Source organism: Equus asinus, chromosome 21 (genome assembly GCF_041296235.1).
Source record: "Equus asinus isolate D_3611 breed Donkey chromosome 21, EquAss-T2T_v2, whole genome shotgun sequence".
NCBI lineage: Eukaryota > Metazoa > Chordata > Mammalia > Perissodactyla > Equidae > Equus > Equus asinus.
The window spans coordinates 42,747,794-42,767,751 of record NC_091810.1 but is presented as its reverse complement, the minus strand read 5'-3'; the positions used below and the strand labels follow the sequence as shown (position 1 = coordinate 42,767,751).

At 47.9% G+C, this 19,958-nt stretch overlaps 1 protein-coding gene across 2 annotated transcripts in view; it reads right to left on the bottom strand.

Moving 5' to 3' along the window:
* Positions 1–15,941, bottom strand: part of IL17RD (interleukin 17 receptor D) — a 64,046-nt gene extending 48,105 nt beyond the window's left edge. Inside the window, exon 1 of one of the 2 annotated variants that reach the window (XM_014868760.3) lies at positions 15,692–15,941. In XM_014868760.3, the coding sequence (XP_014724246.2) occupies positions 15,692–15,817 (126 nt within the window). In that variant the 5' untranslated portion in view covers positions 15,818–15,941. The remainder of the gene's footprint in view (positions 1–15,691) is intronic. The other variant, XM_014868759.3, reaches the window with a different exon arrangement.
* Positions 15,942–19,958: the final 4,017 nt, after the last annotated feature.

The following is a 19,958-nucleotide window of genomic DNA, read 5'->3' as shown; positions in this document are numbered from 1 at the left end:
TAAGTAAAGAATAAATACAGTGATTACAACTCTGCAGCAAGATGTGTCTGCATGTTCAAAAGTGAAAGAACCAGCATTTAATATTCATTAAGCTCCCTTTTTTTGCATTAGGTTGAAGTTACCAATCTGTAAAGGAAACCCTGCTTAAATATGCTTTGATTCAGAATGTCCTTCTCCTCCTGATCCAAAGAATTGAAGTTTTCATATAAAAATACAGGAATAGTTCCACGAATTTTAAACCCCCCCTCCTTGGGCTTCCAAGTAAGTCCTATTTTTAAAGTAGATTAACAAAACCTCCTTAGTTATAAGCCCATGGCTCATGAAATTTTTTGTTAGCCATTTAGCAAATTTATTTAAGAACAAATACATTTATGAATTGGAACATTACTTCTGTCACCATTTGGTTTGCACTAATAAAAGACCATACTCTCAGAATCTCACTCTTTTATAACACATTTGGAAAAGTAACACTATTTAAGATAACATGAATCCATGGGGGTTGGGGGAGGTCGGTTTAAGAGTGTCTGAACACAAGCCAAGATGGAGGCCATGGACTTGCATGAAGTGGGAGATATATGCCTAGTTGCTGTTTTTATAGGTTCTCGATCCCCATGGCCACGCAGGCTATGCCCACGCAGATTCTTCATCACACTCTGTCCAGGGAGGCAGGTGGGCCCAGCACACCCTCAGCCAGACCACAGACATCCCCCTAAACCTGGCTGTATATTGCTCCCCTGGACTCTCCAATGGCTTCCTGTATGTCCTGTCACCTCAAGGGAACAGAAGCACAATTTAAAAGCATCTGAACTAGCTGCCGCATCTCTGAAGATAAACGAGGTTGGGAAGCTGGACAAGGAACTGTGCCAACGTCGGCACTGACTTCTACACTAGGGGAGGCAAAGCAGATTCCTCCACTCGGCAAGACGGTCCTCTGCCTGGGCAGATCCCACGTCAGTCTTCATTCCAAGGTTTCTCGTTCTCTGTCCTTACCAACCCACACATCCTGCCCATGTTCCCGTTTTGCCCTGTATTTGGGATGACTTACTATCGTCCCTCAAGGATAAGGGACCACTGGACTCAGTGTGCACGTGGCACAGAGTCAAACCCCCCCAACATGGCAATGCCTGCCTCCAAGGGCAGGCTGTTCAACATGGTAGCCTCTAGCCACGTGTAGCTATTTAAACTTAAATTAATTTGAGTAAAATTTAAAATGCAGTTCCTCAGTTGCACTAACCACATTTCAGCCACAAGTGGTTAACAGTTACTGAATTGGACAGTGCAAAGAACATGTCCATCATCACAAAGTTCTACTGGATAGCCCTGGACTAAGATAATTCAGCACCTGCCCACCTGCCTCTGAGATTCCAGGCGACGTGCTCCCACAGCTGGACAACTGTTCCCAGCTGTCACCAGGCACCATCTGTCACCTCATCTGACACCTAAGTGCAACTCAGTTTCACCCAGGCAACATTTTTCTTATTTACACATAGTAAACTGGATGGGTTTTAGTGTACAGTTCCTTGAGTTTATACATGTAGAAATGTATAATTAAATGTATACACATTTGTATATCCACCACCACAATCAACATACAGAACAGTTCCATCATCCCCCAGAAATTCCCTTGCACTGTCCCTTTGTAGTCAAACCCTTCCCCCATCCCAAAAATCCTGGCAACTGCTGATCTGGCAGCTTTTTAAAAAACTCCGATTCCTGGCCTTCCCCTGGAAATCCCACTTAAGCAGGTCTGAGATGAGGACCGGAATCTCCCACCCCTCCTAGAAGGTTCCTCAGGTAATTCTGGTATTCAGCCAGGACTGGGAACCTCTGGGGTAAATGCCGAATCTGAGTTTAATTCAATTATCTGCAATGTGTTTTCTGGTATCTGGTGTTGCTCTCTTCCCACCCCCATTAGTTGCTTTGCTGCACATGGCAGACGTCCATCTCAGGCTGGGTACTTGGAAGGCAGGGCAAGCTCGACTGCTGGGGGCACGGGCAGGGTAAGAACTCTGTGGCTCTGGTTTCTGGCAGAGAGCGCCCTCTCTTGAGTCACGTGGCCGCCCATCCTAATCCCTTCCTGGCTCTTTGTGCCATGGAATCCTCATCTGGAAAAAAAGGAACCACATCAGAAACAACTGCCTACCTCTGAGGCTCACTGGGAAGTGATGACTTAGATACCACGTTCAAAGGCACAGGGCAGCCAGGACGAAAGGCACCCTGCCCTCCATAGATCATCACCACACAGGGTTGCCTCGGGATGGAACTCTCTTCATCCTGACTATTTACTTGATGGATGTGGGATATGGTATCAGGACTCAAATTACAATAAAATTGCAGCCTTTAAAAAAAATCAAAATGTTTTTTTCCTTCTAAATTCAGGATCCCAAGAGCAAAGTACCAAATTCCATTTTTAAAGAGGAATTCGTAAGAGTCAGCATCATCTCAGAAAACTTCCTCGGCTCAGAAAGTAAACAGTTACAAAGAGGGTCAAGACTTGAGTTTAGCTTTTCTTCCCCAGCTTGCTCCTGCTCTGCTGAGGATTCCTGGAAAACACTTTGAAAAGTTTACGATGATCAAAGGAAAAGAAAGGCCAGCCCGAGAAATGCTATCATTTAACATCACATGTTTATTTAGCCCCACCAAGCCAAAGAGAGAAGACTGTTTGAAAGGGAGAGAATGCCTGCTTAATCAACTAAAAATGCATTCATTACTATGCTATTCACCGCGGCTTTCCTGAAATCAGACACTTTTGCCTCTAGACCATAAGATTGAAGCGATTTGAAATGAAAATATTTCCTGTCCACTGCTTGCCAGTTTCTAGCCCCAGAGTGATATAACAGATGACATCCAGTACAATAAATGCTTTTATTAACCATAAATTTGAGACTGCTTTAGGGATTTGAAGTGTTGGGTTTCATGCTGAAAAAATGTAATGTTATCCACAGACCATCAGTGAGTAACAAAAACAGAGGCACAGGTTATGCTACTTTGATCAAATTATGGCAAAAAAAAAAAATCATCTTTTGCATTTAAAATAGTAGTTGCATTCAGGGCCTATCTTCAAGGAGTACCACAATAGCTTAATCATATGTCTTGGAGAGATTAATGGAAACTCATCCTGAGTGTAGATTTATAGAACCAGCAGCTTCTATTAAACAGAAAGGAAGTTGAAAACTATTAGGAGGCTAAGTGAGCTAAGAAATTCAAATACTAAAATGGGACCCCTAAATCAGCGTTTCTCACCTCAGCACTATTTATATTTTGGGCCAGATAATTCCTTATTGGGGAGGGCCCACCTGTGCATTGAGGCATGTTGAGCAGCATCCCTAGCCTACCCACTAAATGCCAGTAGCACACTCCTCCCAGTTGTGACAACCAAAAATGCCTCCAGAGAGTCCCAAATCACCCCCATTTGAGAACCATTGCTCTAAATCAAACTCTAGGCTTGTTTACAAAATGCTGTCTGATTTCTCTTTATCCAAAGAAAATGTCAGAGCCGGAGGAGTCTCGTAGCCTCAGCTCTCTGCCTCAGTGCCTCCCTCTACACATGGATAGTTAACCCCGAGTGATTGCTGAAATCAAAAGTGTTCTGCATTCCCTCTTCCACCAAAACCAATGGCAGCAGAGTTATGGAAATGAAAACTTGCTCTCCTGAGACCAGAGCGAACTAAACTAAGCACAGGCAACCGGCCACCCCTCCCGAGGTGCACCCTGGCCTGGCCTTTGTGTCCGGCATGCATTCCAGCACAGGAGGCCCGGCCCGATGGGCTGGCTGCACTGCATCCCTGCCAGCATCCAGATCACTGCTTTCTGGCCTTTCACTGTCAGGCCACGGAGGGGACCATGGACTCGGTGCCAGAAAAGAAAATGAAAAGTGAAGCTGAACCTCTGCAGTCCATTCTCTGGATGCTGAATCTCCCACTATTACATCTCGGCATGACATTTCACGGCCAGCAGGGGAGGAGGCCCAGTCCTGAAAGCTGAACAAATGCCGGGCACACAGGCCTGCCAGCGCCCTCGCAGTCTCCCCGGACTTATGAATAAAAGATGGAGGTTTTGTCTCTGTCGTTTCCCTGGTACCCTGTAAGAATAACAACTTGTCGCTTTTTGACGTTTTAACTTACTTTGAAAAATAATCAATATTAACTTCACACGTCTTGGCCCTTAAATCTGGGGCAAATAAAAGAAAGAAACGCCATGTAATTAGGTAGAAGATAGTAATTCAAGTTAAACTAATGAAACTGTCCATAAGAGACTCTAATAAAATAATTTAGGCAACACACAATCACAGAACCAAAAGGCTGGAAACTGACTTTGAAGACATGTTTTGAGTGAAGTGGCCTTTACTGGAAATAAAGTTCAATGTTTTCTTAGCACAAAGGAAAGAAATGACTGAATTTTGGTGTGAGGAAGCACTCAACCGTAAACCTGCCTTGGCCAAATAGAGGTTTTAATAGGAACTCATTCCCAGTCGCTGAGGGCGACATCTACAACTGTTTGTAACAAGACCATGTGAATAGCAAAGCCTTGTGCATTCTTGAGACACCGCACTCCTAATTTTGAGAGAGTACAGTTGATTTCAAATAATCTTTAAAGAAAGAGATTATATTATGGGATAGCACAAATGACACCCTGCACTTTCTTTTGGACTCTCAGTAAAGGAAAAGGAAGCCTTAATAGAAAGCATCGTGTTTTTTTTAAAGACAACACAAGACTAAATTGGGTCAAACCATTAGGTCTCTTTAAGTGCAACAATTTCAAACAGAAAAAAAATTTTGCTCATCGCTAAAACTGTATCTCTATTTGTTCCCTATCGATGTCTACAATACAATCGTGTCACAGTATCACCTGGAAAGGCACCTTGCCAAAATACTTAACTTGACCCTAATCATGAGGAAACAATCAGAAATCCAAATTGTGGGATGGTCTACAAAAGTGACCTTGACACTTTAGAATGTGTATGTTATAAAGGACCCAAAAAACAGGTGGAGAGACTGTTTTAGATTAAAGGAGACTAAAGAGACAGTTCCGTCTAAAAGCAACGAGTGATCCTTGTCTGAATCCCGGGATGTGATTCAGAACGAAATCACGAAGGACGCCAGGAAGAGAATCGAAGTACATGTGGCATAATTGTAAGAACTGGTGGCTCTAGGCAAACAGGAATAGGTGTTCATTTTACTGTTCTCTCAACTTTTGCATAGGTTTGAAAATTTTCAGAATACAAAATATGGGAGATGGAGTACAGTAAAGAGAAGCCTCAGGGACAGATGACTAGCTATCCGCTGGGGCGGGTGGGGGCCGGGCAGCAACAACTTCATTTTTCTGTTTAGTTTCAGAAAATATATGCCTCAAAATATTACTAATATTTCTTAAAGGAAAATTATATAAAGTCTTACTATAGAATAGATCCAGGATAAAAATAAATTAAAAACAACATCATAACATGACATTATTCACTTAACGGGGGGAAGGGGTATGCACATAGTGGACATTTAAGACATTCATGTTTCTGCCTTTAAAAAAGTCACAGGTCCCTTTAAAATCTCCCTTAAGCCTTTGCCTAAAACTCTTCTCCTGCAATTTATCATTCTCTTTCTCCTCTTGTCAGAATTCCTACTAATTTAAAAACTTTTTAGAAGGGCTCTTTAAAACTTCCCTGCCTTCCACTCAAACTCTCCCCCATTATCCACCCCCATCCTTTTTTAATGAAATAAAAGCACTGATTACACTAGTCTTGATCGAAAAACTATGCGCTTAAAAAAAAAAAGTGTGACCCTTTAAGTAAGAGGAAGAAAGTTTAGTAGATGGAAAATGCGCTCAAGTGAAAAGATGTGGGGGGTAGAATTTCTGTCTCTCGAGGACTTCAAAGCCCAGGGAGAACAATGAGAGAGGCAGCATGTCCAGAGCAGCCCTATGAGGGACCTGGGTGATGGTCACCTTGGGGCGCCTCGGACACTGGGAACCCACTGCTCCCGTCGCCCCAAAGCAGTCTTTGGCCTGCACAACCAGATGTTACATTTTCTCTGCTTCATTCCAGTAAAACTCCATGACCTCTTTCTCAAATTAAAAAGGCAATGCTATTTTTTTAAACCACAGGAGCTATCTTTAGTGAAGCCTTCTAAGGATTTCATTAATTCATAGCCAGCCAACCAGGACTTTTCCCACAGTCTCCCACAAAAAAGCCCGGGAAGTCACTGATTGCTTGGCTGGATCTGAATATGAGCAGAGGTAAGATCAGAAATATCTAGTTCCTCCCACAGGGAGGCAAGGCACAAAAATCAAAGCCAGGCAAAAACTCATTAGCACAGCTGGCCTGCAAACCCACAGCCCCGGAAAGAAGGCAAAGAGCATCTTTGATTCTGGATGGAGCGGCTGGTGACTTCAGAAAATGCATTCAAAACCAGAGGGGAATGTAACAAAATGAGACCTGTATCTCTGTTAAAAAGACAAGGTTTTCATACCAACTGAGGGCTGCTGCCAGGGAGTAAGTTTCATTTCATTCACATAGTTTCATAACGTCCAAACCAGGATGCTGAGTCAGTACTTAGCGGTAACTTTTCATATTTTTCTCGTCCACAGAGTAGGGTAACGTGGACAGTCCAAACATCCCCTCTTCAAGCAACCAGCATTTTGCAAAGTGCAATTCCCATCCGTTACCAGCCCAAGCACCACCTGTACCATTCCCTGGGAACCTGTCCTGCAGCCCAGCAGGTGGCCAGCATGCGGCAGACTGCCAATAATCTGGTGTGAATGAATACGGGGAGCATATTTTTATGCTACTCTCAGCACCTAGTGCCACATGATGGGCCAACGTTAAGAAAACATAACTACAGAACTTCAGAGGAAATTTTTATTACGACTGCTCGCCTTACATGTCACCTCCTCAGAGAGGCCACCCGGGATCACCTGCTTGTGCAGCTACGGCTTTCATCACCCCATTTTAATTTCCTGCAGAGCACTCAGTCATTCAAGAAACATGTAGGGAGAACCTACTGTGTGCTGGGCACTGTTCTCCTGACGCAGCAGAGAACAAAACAGATAAAGGCCCTGTCCTTGTGGAGCTGACATTGCACTGGGAGGAAGACAGACAGACAGACAGACAAGAAAATACTATGTGTGCCTCATGGTGAAAAGTTCTGTGGAGAAAAATAAAGTGAGGAAGAGAGGAGAGAGTGCAGCGGGTTGTTATTCTAAGTAGGGAGGGTCAGGTCTGGTATTTTGGTATCTTATTGTTTCCCCTACTACAATCTAAGCTCCAGAAATCAGGCCTAGCACATGGAAAGCACCAAATCCTCACTGAATGAATGAACGGCCACTGAAGGTCACTCTTAGCAAGCCATCCGTCGCTGGAGAAATGTTCCTAGCTTCACCATTCCTCAAAGGGTGCACGCAGGCAAAAGCCAAGGCATCCTACTGTCTAGTCTCAGCCTACATCTTCGGCCTTCCTGTTCCCAGCCCCTCCGATGAGCCATCCTCCTCCACCTGGGCCCACATGCTTCTTCCTGCCCCAACCGTCCTCTCACCTCCTGGTTCCACTCGCAGTGAGGCCCTGCTCAAGGTCTCCCTGGTGAGGCCTGCCTTCTTCAGCCATCCCAGTCCTGTCCTCTAAGCCTCCTCTGAATCATTCAAATTAAGTTTCTTCATATACAAACCAAGTTTCCGCTGCTGCTTCACTGCATTGCTGCAAACACGGCTGAATGCATCCTCACTAAATCTGCAGGCACGATGGGGTCGGTCTGACTTTACTAAATGCAGGGCTTCTGGCACCGGTGAGATTCACATGGGGAGGATGGGAGGCTGGGTGGCTGGCTTTGGTGTGGAGAAACCCCACAGAGAAAGGTGGGCCTCTGCCAAGGCAGAGGAAACTGAAGCAGACAAGAAGCCAGTGACTAGGAACCGACTGAGACAGAGCTCCAAAGGTGGGTGCCTCGCAGCGCCTCAGGCCCTTGCCTGTCATTACCCTGCTTCTCACATAGGCAACTGCACAAGGAGGAATGTTCTAGGATGAGGAGCAGCAGGAACCGTGGTTCATGTTTTTCTGGGAGGAGTGGGGAAGTGCGGAGAGAGGAGAGAGAGTTCACTGTACCATGGACTCCTTCCTGTGTCTCCCTGAGCTCCTTTCTGTGTCTCCCTGAGCCCCTGGGTCTTTGTCTTGCACACCAGCCAGGGTGGGAAGCCACTGCGGACAGGCGCCTAACCTCACTCCTCTTTGTCTTTTCCCCCTGGGCAAGTTACCATGACTTGACACAGAGTAGCTGCTCAAAGAACCGTCTCTTGTCTCCTCACTCCAAATAAGCCTTTTTGAACTTCAGATATGGAGCTGTGAGAGTAAATCCTAACCATGTGAGTGCCTGTGCCCCACCCAGAGCAAACGTGCTCACTCCGGAGGAAGCAAGTGATAAACTGTGTCACTCAACAGTTGGTCCCACGCTCAGGCTGCCTGCTCCTGCATTTGGTCTGGATTGCACTGCATTCTCCTGAGATAAAAGAGGGGCCATTTCAGAAGAGGAGAAACCAGAAATCACCTGGACAGAATAAAATCACAAAGAGTTTCTAAACCATATGGCCTGTCTCAGGAAAATGTACCTCTCCGTTCCAAGGAAACCCTCCCTCTATCCCCATCAACCCTCCCACTCCCAAGTGAAACAGTCCATCTCAGAACAGAAGTCTGGGGCCATAGCCAGCATTTTTTAAAGGGTTACCATTCGGGGTGGGGAGGGGGCCCTACAAAACTGACAAAACAGAACACTTGGAAAAACTCCTAGTTTTTAAAGGAATGAAATATTTTTTAAATCTAAAAAAGCTATATTTAAAACCTACCTCATGATTTCAAACGGATCCATTTGAAGTATTCATTTAATGTGTGAAATGTAAATATCCATCTAAACATTTTAATTAATGCTATCAACTTCCATTCCCTTTTCAAAGTTGCTGCTTCAATTTTCTATAGCATTTCTGATAAGTTCAAGCAAGTTTCCCTACAATGTAGTACTTTTAATGAAAAGCCTCATGATTAATGTCTATTAGATCAGGTTTGGGATGAAGAAACATATAATGAAATTACAATTTATTAAACTTCCAACAATACTTGCCATCCACTTCCCTTTCAACTCAACATACCAGCCTTATGCAAATAAAACATTTACCGTTAGGTTTACTATGAAACAAATGCATCTTAAAAGTGCACAGTAGAGGGAGTTTTCAGTTACACTATTAAATCAGACAATTTATAAGCCAACTTCCGTTTTAGAAGAGAATTACATGTGTGTTCACATCACATCTTTATTTTGTCATCCACCCAGTGATTTGTTGAGGACAGCTGGTACCTATTAAGGCCTCCCTTTAAATGTTGTAGCCTTAATTAGCTACATCCACCTTCCCCCAACATTTCCAAACAAGGAACCAAAGAAAAGGGAAGCTGTTTTTATCACGGATACTTTGAACAATGGAGTTGTAAATGTTAAAATAATAGTCTCCATCACAAACTAACTAGTCATTCATTTTTTAGGCCCCTTCACAAAAACAGGGTGCAGGTTACAGAGGTTAAATTTTCAATCTTTGATGCTTCAGAAATTTTTTAATTGTTCAATTTTTAGTTTCCTGCCTGGTGTCATTAATCAAACCTTCTTTTAAGATACTGCTTGGGAAAGGATAAGAGACAGTCTCTCGGGAGATATTCTTGGTACTATTTAAGCTACAAGCTTCTTCCCTGGACTTCTAAACACGAGACCAAGCAGACAGAATGTGCAAGTCCAGAATAAGCCAACAACGGTTTTCTAGGAACAGACATCATGCCCTTCCCAGACACTGAAGAGTTTCCTACTCACACACTAATAAATTCAGTTGATTGAATCCTTTTAACTTGCCCTAGGTAGATAAAACACACGCTGATTTAATTGCAGTTTAGGCTTCCCTTTAAAAAAAAAAAATAGGACCCGTTTATGCATTCACAACTTCAAGTGTGAATTATGTCAACAGGCTAAATTTTGCGCAAGATAAGGAGCCATCTCAAGGATTCCCCCTTAGATTTGGTTTCCTCTTAGAGGCTTGCCCCAGCTTTAATCTGCAGTAAGACTATCTGTTTCAATAGGATGTGATCACTCCTTGGGCTTGTGTCTTTTCAATCAGCGGTGGCCCTGCCGGGTTTAGAGTGGCGGAGAGGAAGTGGCCTGTGGTTAAACAGAGGAAATACCAAGGCATTTTAATAGAGCAAATAGTCTCTTTATTTCCCACCGGGAAGAGCTTCAAAGGCCCCGGGCCCTGGAGGAGACAATGTGTTGCAGGGCCATCAGTCACCTAATCATGTGTCAGGCCCATTCAGAACATCCCAGCAGCCAAGACAAACATTACCCAGGAGGACATGGCCTCCCACCGCCGGGCAAGTCAGGCTGCCTGGAGATGGGGCTCGTGGCACCAGCACAGGCAGCCCCCCTGGGCTTGCTGAGGGCAAGAGACCCTCCAAATTTGAGGGTGATGCGAAACAGGAAAGGTCTCAGCTGCCAGGGTAGAGTGGCGGGAGAGAGGTCTGCTCCAAGGGTGCTGCCCCCTACCCCAGCCTGTGAAGCTTCTGGGGGACCTGAGCCCCCACCTCAGCCCATACTCTTACAAATTGAGGGTAGGGGCCCCAAGCAGAAGCCTAAAAACCCATCCATCAGAGGCAGACGCAAGAGCCAGAGAGGAATGAAAGGGACAATTAACTGTTGATGGGGTGGCCCCAGCCGCAGCAGACATGTGCTGGGGCACGGTATGTGAAAAGTTCAGGCACCTATGGGGCAAAAGAGTGTTTAAAAGCTTAAAAAAAAAAAACCCAAAACCCAACACAGTTTAGGCCAAATGAAGCATGAAGAAAACCCAACTTAAAATAAAGACTTAGAAAAGCATTAGCAGTTCTTTCCTTGATGGGGAAGCCGTCTGTAAGCTTTGAACTGCTGAGAATATGATTTGGATCCTACTCTACTCTTTCCTGAGACCGGTTTCCAGACAAGCCCAGCTGTTCTGGGGAGGAACCCAGTGGAAGCGTCAGGTCCCCTTCACTCCCGGCCTCCTCTTCAACCCCACACCACAGGCACCCCCCCAAACTGGGGTGTTCTGCCCAGCTGGCTCCCCAGCTCCCCCTTCAGCCAGCCTGACCGCGTCTGTTAGTGACAGCTCTGACAAAGTCTCCACTTTCCTCTTTAAGTTCAGTGAAGTAATTTAAAGTCAAACTCTGATTTTAAATGTTTAGAACATGGCTTCCCAGCCCCTTCTCCAGATCACAGAAGCCCTGTTTCCTAAAGCAGTGGCTCTCATCCTTGAGAGCGCACCAGAGGAACTTGTTAAGATGCCCATTCCTGGGCTCCACCTCACTTCCACTCTGGTCCCATTAGCCTGGAATCTGCATTTTAACAAGTTCCCAAGGCAATCCCGATACTGAAAGCCCCTGGACATCACTCTGAGAAATCATGTTTGGAACAAGGAAATAGTGCCACAGACAGTACTTAGCTGCTGGTCACATTCACCCAGCTGTATTCCCGAGTTAATAACTAGCAATGCCTCAGGCACTGCAGGGGCGGCGGGGGCGGGGTGGGGGAGGGGGGTAGATGCATGGGGGTGGGGAGAGAGGGGAGGGCTGCTCAAGGGAGACAGACAGAGGCCAGGATTCCCAATTAACACAGCAAAACACACTAGAAGAAAGCATCGCACTTATTATAAAAATGTCTCTGAAAAACGTGTCAACCAGGCTGAGTCATTTTTAACCAAGAATTTTGTAAGGGACACAAAAGCATGTATAACATGGACAACATGGCCACGGGACAGGCAGACCAGATGCAGGCCTGGGAGCCATGAGCTGCAAGTGAATGAAAACGCATCCAATTGAGAATCAAATAAACATGCCTGGGCCCACAGCCAAGGAGAGTTCTTGGACTGGACTTTTATCAGGGACCTAAATTTTAACCAGCTGGAACTTCTTCTTTTCCAAGTACCACCCTATTCCTTCCTACCTTTTGAGACGAAGTATTTGCCTTAAATGGGAAACTCACACTTCATTGTAAATGCCAATGCCAGCATTCTGGCTTCCTTGATTCCTAAAGGAGCAGACTTTTGGGGAGGTAGAAATTGTGTTTCGAGGATAAGAGACCAGAGAAGATGTACCTGGCTTAGGTAGGAAGGCAAGCAATGTCCCTCCTCCCCCATTGCAGGAAAAGCCTTAAGTAAAATCCTGTGGGAGTAAATTCCTAATTCCTCATTGCATAAAGAGGCTTCTCAAACAACTAACAAGACCAGAGGTGATAAAAAACCTCAGCACAAGTGACTGATACAAAGACACCCCTCACAGAAGAAAACCACTCCACGATCAAGAAGCAAGAGTTAAGACCCAGTGGGCATGAGGATAGTGGCCCCTCTGGAAGTTTTACAAATTGTTCCTTCTTTGGGAAAACTGTATTTATTACTCAAAGAGCAACTTTACCTGGCAAGGGCCCTAAGAGGTTTTTTTTTTAAGTAGTCGAGGAAGTGTGCCCACAACTCATTTCTAAAACACTGAGCTGTGTTCAAGATGGTATCAACACCTTAACTGCCCCACTAATAATGGAGAGGTTGTGAAATCTGACCACTTAAACCAGAGCAGCCCCGGAGGGTGTGTTAGCAGAGCCACCTGAGGGTGGGCCGGCTGCAGTCACCTTGCAAGTCCTGGGAAAATGCACATTCCTGTGGGGGCAAGAGTTCCTGGAACAAAATGCTCCCTGGAGATCAAGGGTGTCATTCGCTCAGCTCCCTTCTAGCACCCAGATCCTGCCCCTCCTCCAGGGCTCACTTTTCTACCCTGCTGTCCCCCTCTTAGGTTCTGTGTGACCTGGACCCACAAGAAGCCCTCTCCTGTTTGCATAACACATAATCGAAACTTCTATGCTCACAGAGCCTCAACTAGACCGTAAGCAACCTAAGAACTGAGACCAACATCTGTGGCGTGAACACCCACTATCTGGTAGGGGACTCACACACGAACCAAATACTCAAGTCACTGTACACCAGTACTTACTGGCCAGTCCTCTGACAGAGCAACTTCTGGAAGAACTTACCTAGAAAAGTGGGGGCAACGAAGGCTTCCTGCAGGAAGTGATGCTGGAGCTGAGAGGGGAGGCTGAGGTGTGAAGAGAAGGAACACAGGCAGAGACAGCACCAGAGACAGCACGTGCAAAAGCCTGCTGTGGAGAGGACACTGGAGCTTGGAGCTCTGATCTCTCCCCCCACTTAAAATCTATCACTTAATATAGGATTTAGCAGAAGACTGCAGGTTCTAATTGGGTTCAGCCAAGATTTACAGGGCTCCAGGCTCTAAGGCCACCAAGATGAGGTTAAGTGCTTGGCTAAAGAAACTGGTCTGAAGGCATAGATGTGAACAAAATACTGATGATGTAGTCTAGCGAGAACCAAAGTGCAAGGACCTGCATGAGAAGGCAAAGCAAGGGAAATGGCATTCAGGGAGGGCTTCCCTGAGAAGGCATCACCTGAGCTGAGTCTTAGGCCAAGTGGGGGGGGTGGGGGGTGGCAAGGGAAAGCATGCCACAGCAGCATAAAGGGCACAGGAGTTAGGGAGCAGGGTGGGAGGGGCTGAGGCTGGAAAGGCGGGTATGTGAAGCAGGTGGGCAAGCTGGGTCAGAGAGAGCTGGTGGCTCCATCAGATGCACCAAAAGGAAAGTCCAGGAGGGAAGGAGCCATGCATCAGGAAAGAACCTGGAATCCGGGAGATGGCCCAGAGGCTTCCATGCTCATTCAAGAAGGGGATGAAGATGAACCTAAGGGAACGATGGGTGGGGCCAAGCGAGGAGCTGCTGAGAAAGTCACCACAACTAGGATTTGTGGTGGGAGAAAGGAGGTCAGCATGAGCGTCCAGTCACTCAGGCAGGGGCCGCCACTAATTCTGTGGGGTGCACAAGGTGCAGGTTTAGGGGAGAACACATTCCGACAAGCAAAGAGAACAAAAACCACAGCTTGGCTCCTTTGGGGCAACTACTATGCCCACAACATTAAAACTTCACAAGCTTTGGCCACTGACACATGAAGCCACCTAGGCAACTGAAGAAAAACAACAAATTGGACTGATCCACCTATGCCATCAATGAAAACTCTGAATAAAATGCTTGTGACGCCGCCACAGTTATTCAAAGCCAACATATCAGTTTAGATCCAAAAAATGTAGGAGGATCAATAAGTCAACATGAGATAGCCTTAAGGAAAACTTTGTTATCTAAAACCTGGGGAAAACTATCTATTTAAAAAAAAACAGTGATACTTTACTAAAATGGGACAAAGCAGGAAAATGTGGTGTTTTACTCAAATAGGAAGGATGTTATATTCACTCGGGGCTGGTGGGATGTTGGGTTACAGCTGTGCAGCTATTGGGTTTAAAGACATCCCAGCTGCCTAGCTCATACCTGGTTTTCTGCACTGTTTCTCCGAAAGTGGGGCAAGAGAGCTGGAGGCACCAGCCTGTGCCCCTAAAGGGGTGTCAGGTCCTAGGCCCTGACTGCACTGAGGCCGTTCAAAGCACCCCAGAAGATGTGGGTCAGTATTGCTCTAAGTGAACTACGCCATACTCATCCCTCAGAGCAGCAGTGCTAGAGAAACTAGGAAATCCCCATTTTCCAGGTGAAGAAACTGAGGCTCATGGCTACTCAAGAGCAGAGCTAAGGTCATGTCCGTGGCTGCCTGAGCGCAAAGCCGGTGTCTTCTCTACAAGGCTGAAGATCATGAGTGAACTGCCGCCAGATCAACCCTGTAGGCTTCTGTGGGAAGTGCGGAGCAGACGGATGCGATCTCTGGGTCCTGGGGCCGTCCAAGCCCAGGAGCCCTGGTGGGGACCGGGGACCACGCACACCACCCCCCTCCCATGCCCCACAGCCCAGACCGCGTCACAGAAGCGTTCGGTTATGGGGACAGGGCTCCAAGTACACGTCAAAGTCTGTGCACCTCTCCAGTCTCATCTCGGGCACCTGACCGAGGTGACAAACTCATGCCTCCCTTTGGCTGTGAAAAATATTCCCAACGCACGGGATGAGTGTGGGTGGGAGACCATCCGTGAGACCACTCGCTAGACGAAGGGCTGAACAGGAGAGCAAACTTTCCCAGCAAGTCAGGAGACGGGGGGGGGGGGGGGGGGGGGGTGAAAGTGGGGGAAGACGGCCCAGCCTAGAAGAAACAAAGCGGCCGCGAGAGAAGGGCGCATCCCTCCCCAGCGCTCCGGGTCCCCTCCCTGGCAGTCCCGGGCCTTTGCAGAGCTGTGGACCAGAGGTTCAGGGGAAGATGCCCACTCCCGCTCCAAAGCGCTCCCCGCCCGGGCAGCTCGGAGGATCCCAGCCCCGGGGCGCGCAGCTCTAAGGCGGAGGAGGTCCCGGACCGGGAACAAAGGGTGGGGCGCCCTCCTCCCGCCCGCCACTGAGCGCCCCTCTTGCCCGCCCTCGGGGAACCGGACCCCGGCCGGTAGCTGCGCCTCATTAGCAACACAAAGCCGGGGGCCGGGCGGCCCCTTTCATCCCGGCCGGGGCTGGCGGAGGACGGGCGGGAGCAGCAGGGACCCCAGCCCCGCCGCAGACTCCACAGAGAGCAGGCACGTCGGAGCGGACTCGGCTGCCAGCGAGCACCTGTGTGCGCCGCGCCTGCCGCGCCCCCCGCGCTGTTGGGGACAGCGAGAAAGTCGCCGTCCTCTCCTTACCCTCCAGCCGCAGGTGTCCGCGCCCCGCGCTCTGCTGGAGCCACCCGCGGCCACGGCCAGCTGCGAGCCGTTGAGGCAGGCGTTGACCGTGAAGAAGACGGAACAGAGCTGCAGCCACGGGGCCATGGCCGTGCGCTCGCCCAGCCCGGCCCTACTCTGAGCCCCGGCGGCCTGCAGCTGGCCAGCCCCGAGTGGGCGGTGGCGCCGGCGGCGGCGGAGCCGCCGGTCCAGCCGAGCATGCGCCACCGGCCGCGCCCCGCCCCTTCTCCCCTGGCCCCGCCCCAGCCCCGAATCTCGTGCTCTGGCCACGCCCTCTAGGCCCCGCCCCTATGGCTCCGCCCAGAGTGACCGCTAAGGAGTCGGCAGCTGCAGTTTTTTTCTCTCACCTGAGATCTCTTTTTTAATCCAAAGGATTTGCCCAAGGGAAGCATCCCCCTGCAAAAACTCGGGAAAACACAAAGAATATAATAATAGTTTTAATAATAATAATTTAATAAGCACCCACTCTTTGCCAGGCCTCTTCTTGAATCCCCCCAGCCACAGAGGGAAGTGGCAGTATCTTTGGTATCCCCGTTTCTGGTGCAGAAAAGTTAGAGTAATACGGTAGTTAGAGAAATCCTGGCTGGACCTCGGACAAATGACTTGCCTTCTCCAAGCTACTGTTCCCTCCCTGGTAAACCGGAATAACAATAAGAGTAAGCAACCTAGTCTGGGGAGGATTCTGTTGGCGAACAAGTAGCAAGCGCTCAATAAAAGCTAGTCTGTGCTCACCTGTCTTGCATAGAGTCCCACAGCTGGTACCCGCCAGACCTGAGATTAAAATCCAGATCTGACAAAAATACTCTTAACCACTACATTTGTCAAACTTACTCTTGCGAAGTGGGTGGTATCTCTGCTTGGGAGAGGAAGCTGAGGCTCAGAGAAGTGGGGTAGCCAAAGTCTTATGACTTCACCGCAAACCCCTGCCCCCTTTGACTTATGTCTGTGCACCTGAATCCCACTTCTTCCCCCTTCTCCATTGCCTCATCCCGCATCCATGCTACCAGCTCCTCCTCCACAACATCTTCCCAAGGGCTTTTCCTGCTTCCACTTTTGTCCCAAAATACAGTGCATTTCTGCACCCTGGACCCAGAGTGATCTTAAAAAGGTAAATCAGACCCCTGACTTATCCTGATTAAAAATCTCCTGTAGTGGCTTTTATTCAGTAGCCATTTAGAATAAAATCTGTACTGACCTCCTCCTCTCCCACATTATCTCTGCCTACTCTGCCTTCACTACCCAGCTTCGGCTATGCTGATCTCAAACTCGATCCCATCCTAGTCTTCTTGTCTCAGCAAACCTTGGAGACTCTTACCTCCATCCATCAGACAAGGCAGCCTCCATGACTCTCTCCTTCCAGGGCCCAGAATCCCTTCCTCTCCTTGTCTGCCTGGCCTAAGTGCGATGACAGCTCAGGGGCTGCTAACACTGGGTTTCTGTACTTTCCCTTGTGGCTCCGTAAGCCCTGCCCATACCTTGTGCTTAAACCCTCTGCAGAAGCAGAGATGACCCCTGCTTTGCATGCTACCCCCATGGAGAAAGAAGACTCTCCTCAATAATGCTAGCAGAAGTCCTAGGGATTGGCTCTGACAAGGCACCTTGGGACCAGGGAGCAGAGCCAGCTTCACCTGAACCACAGAGGCTGGAAGTGGGAGACAGTGGTTGTCCAAGGAAAACTGGCATTGCTCCCAGAGAAAGAGAGGACGACAACAGCATCCACCAGAAGCCCCAGGGGCGAGGATTTCCTGTCCATGTGCACCACTGCACAGAAATGTTTTATTTTGCATCTCACTGCCAGGATATTCAGGAGTTCAGCCAGATCAAGTGAGGACAAGCACCACAACTTCTTTTGTCATCCAAAAGACCAGGATCCACAGTATTGCCCCTCTGGAGTAGCATTCTCCAAATGAACCTCATGCAGCATGTTGTTCGTCTGGGGGAGCTCTTGGTTCGATGCTCTGCTTCCTTCTACATCTCTGCCCACCCTCTCTGACATTCTTGGTACCCATCTCTGGGTCATTCCCAACCCCCGCAGCAGAGGGTGTCAGGGGTTTGACTATGAATGTCAGAGGTGCCAGGGGCTGAGACCAGGCCAGGGCCACATGGGTGTTGGTGAAAGACCAAGAAAACCATGAGGCTGTCTGCTCCTTAGCCTCCTTAATCTATATGATATTCCAGCCTAGATATGCTCCATACCTTATTAGCCAATCCCCCGCTGAAGGATTTCTATTATAATCAGTGATTCAAAAATATCCTCACACATTTATCTTGATGCTTTTATTCAATTATTATTTTCTTAAGATACATTTCTAGAATTGGAACTGCTGAATTATACATATTTAAAACTGCTCAATATCTCATTGCTGTCTTAATTGGCTTTTCCGGTTGCTAATAAGGTTCTCTTGTATTTAGTGTCCATTTACATTTCTTCCTTTGTTCTGGAGTTAGACTCCAGGAAAAGGATCAGTACTTGGAGCTTATGACAGAGGGAGAGCGTTAGGGAGGTCAGTGGGGGAGAGGAGAGCCTTTCTTCCTGGGTTTTACTGACATCACCATATGATAGAGTGACCCAGGAAGGCAGAGTGTTGATCTTGCTCCCTTTGTAGTCTCCACACCCACCCACTATTGATGTCCCTCCCACCCACAGCTCAGTGCCCAATTGTGACACTCTCTGTGACAGTCTCTGAAATGCTGCAGAGTTCAGAGAGTGCTCCAACCTTTCTAAGGAGAATGGAGGACAGAAGAAAGAAAAGGCCTGTGTCCACTCTAAAACATGGTTACAATGACATCCCTTAGGACCAGGGACTGAGAGGCCCTCCTCCTACCTTATAAGGAAGCCATAAGCATGCGTGTGGGGGTGGGGTGGGGTGGGGTGGGAGAGCCACATACATCAAAGGGTAAAATTTGGTCAGGAAATCAAGGTAATAAATTGGCATTTAGCATCAACCTTCTCATTCTGGTCTTCTCCATTGATTCTTTTCCTCTCATCCCTTCTTTTTATCTTGACCCTTCAGAATATTTGTGAGGCTGCAGGAAGTGAACTTTGTACTGGGAGCTGACATAAAATGAGAGAGCCAGGTCCCCACACAGCCTCCGTGGACCGTATCTTCTTTCAGGCACAGCCGAGACCAGCTGTGTATGACCAGAGGATGAAGCCCTCCCCAAACACAACACATGGTCCCACCCATCAAGGCCAGGATTGCCTGTGGCCAGTCACAATTTCAGCCATCCCTCGCCATCCTGTCTGATCCACTCTATGCCTCCAGTGCTTGGCACTCTGCCTGGCATACACCAGTGGGCACGAAACTGTTGCCGCCTCCATCCCTGTTTGGAATGAAGCTGGAGATTAAACAGATTAAATCACCTTAAAATAAACTGTTGATGAAATGCAAATATATTTCCCCAATTTACCTAAACAGATAAGAAAAATCCTTAACTTAAGGATTGGATTTTGTTAGGAGTCAAATTATCCCCTGAAACATAAGAAAGGAAAAAGTGATCATGGAAATAATTTGTATCCTGAATCATTTTTAGCTGAGAATAACTAAAGACCATTTTAATGAACAGCAGTTAGAAGCAGTGGTCCGAAATTCTAATTTATTTTTGGTATTGTGATCAAGTAGTATGTTTTATGTACTAATCAAGATATTAAAGGTAAAGGATGCTCCCCCACCCCCGCCCCGAGTCTCTCAGCAGGCCCAGGGAGCAAGTTTCCTAGGGCTTTGTGGGGAGCAGTATTCGGAGAACAGGCACTCTCCTGAAAGCCCCCAGCCTCTGTCTGAGCCCCCTAAGGCTGCCTGGATGCCAGTTCGCGCCCCGGGGCAGTCTTGGCTCCAACGGGGTAGTTGTCATCATCTCCATTTCACAGCTGGGGAAGCTGAGACTCAGCGAGGGGAAGTCTACTCGAGGTCGTAGAGTCGGGCTTCAAACCCGACCGTGGCCACCCTGCTGGGGACAAGAGACGCCAGACTCATCTAATCCCCTCCCAGACTTTGCCTCGGGCACCAGTGCGGAAGCCTTCCCAAACTCGCCTGCTTACAGGCCCAGGGTGGAGGCAGACGAAAGACTTGGGAAGGACGATCCAACCCCGCGTACTAGAATCCCCAGATGTGCCCCACAAAGTGCTGGGGCGGTGCGCGCGCGGCCGCTACACCCAATTCACGCGTCCCCTGCCACTTCCCATTTCTTTTCCAGGAGGAAATGAAGCGCGGGACGTCCCGTTTCCCCG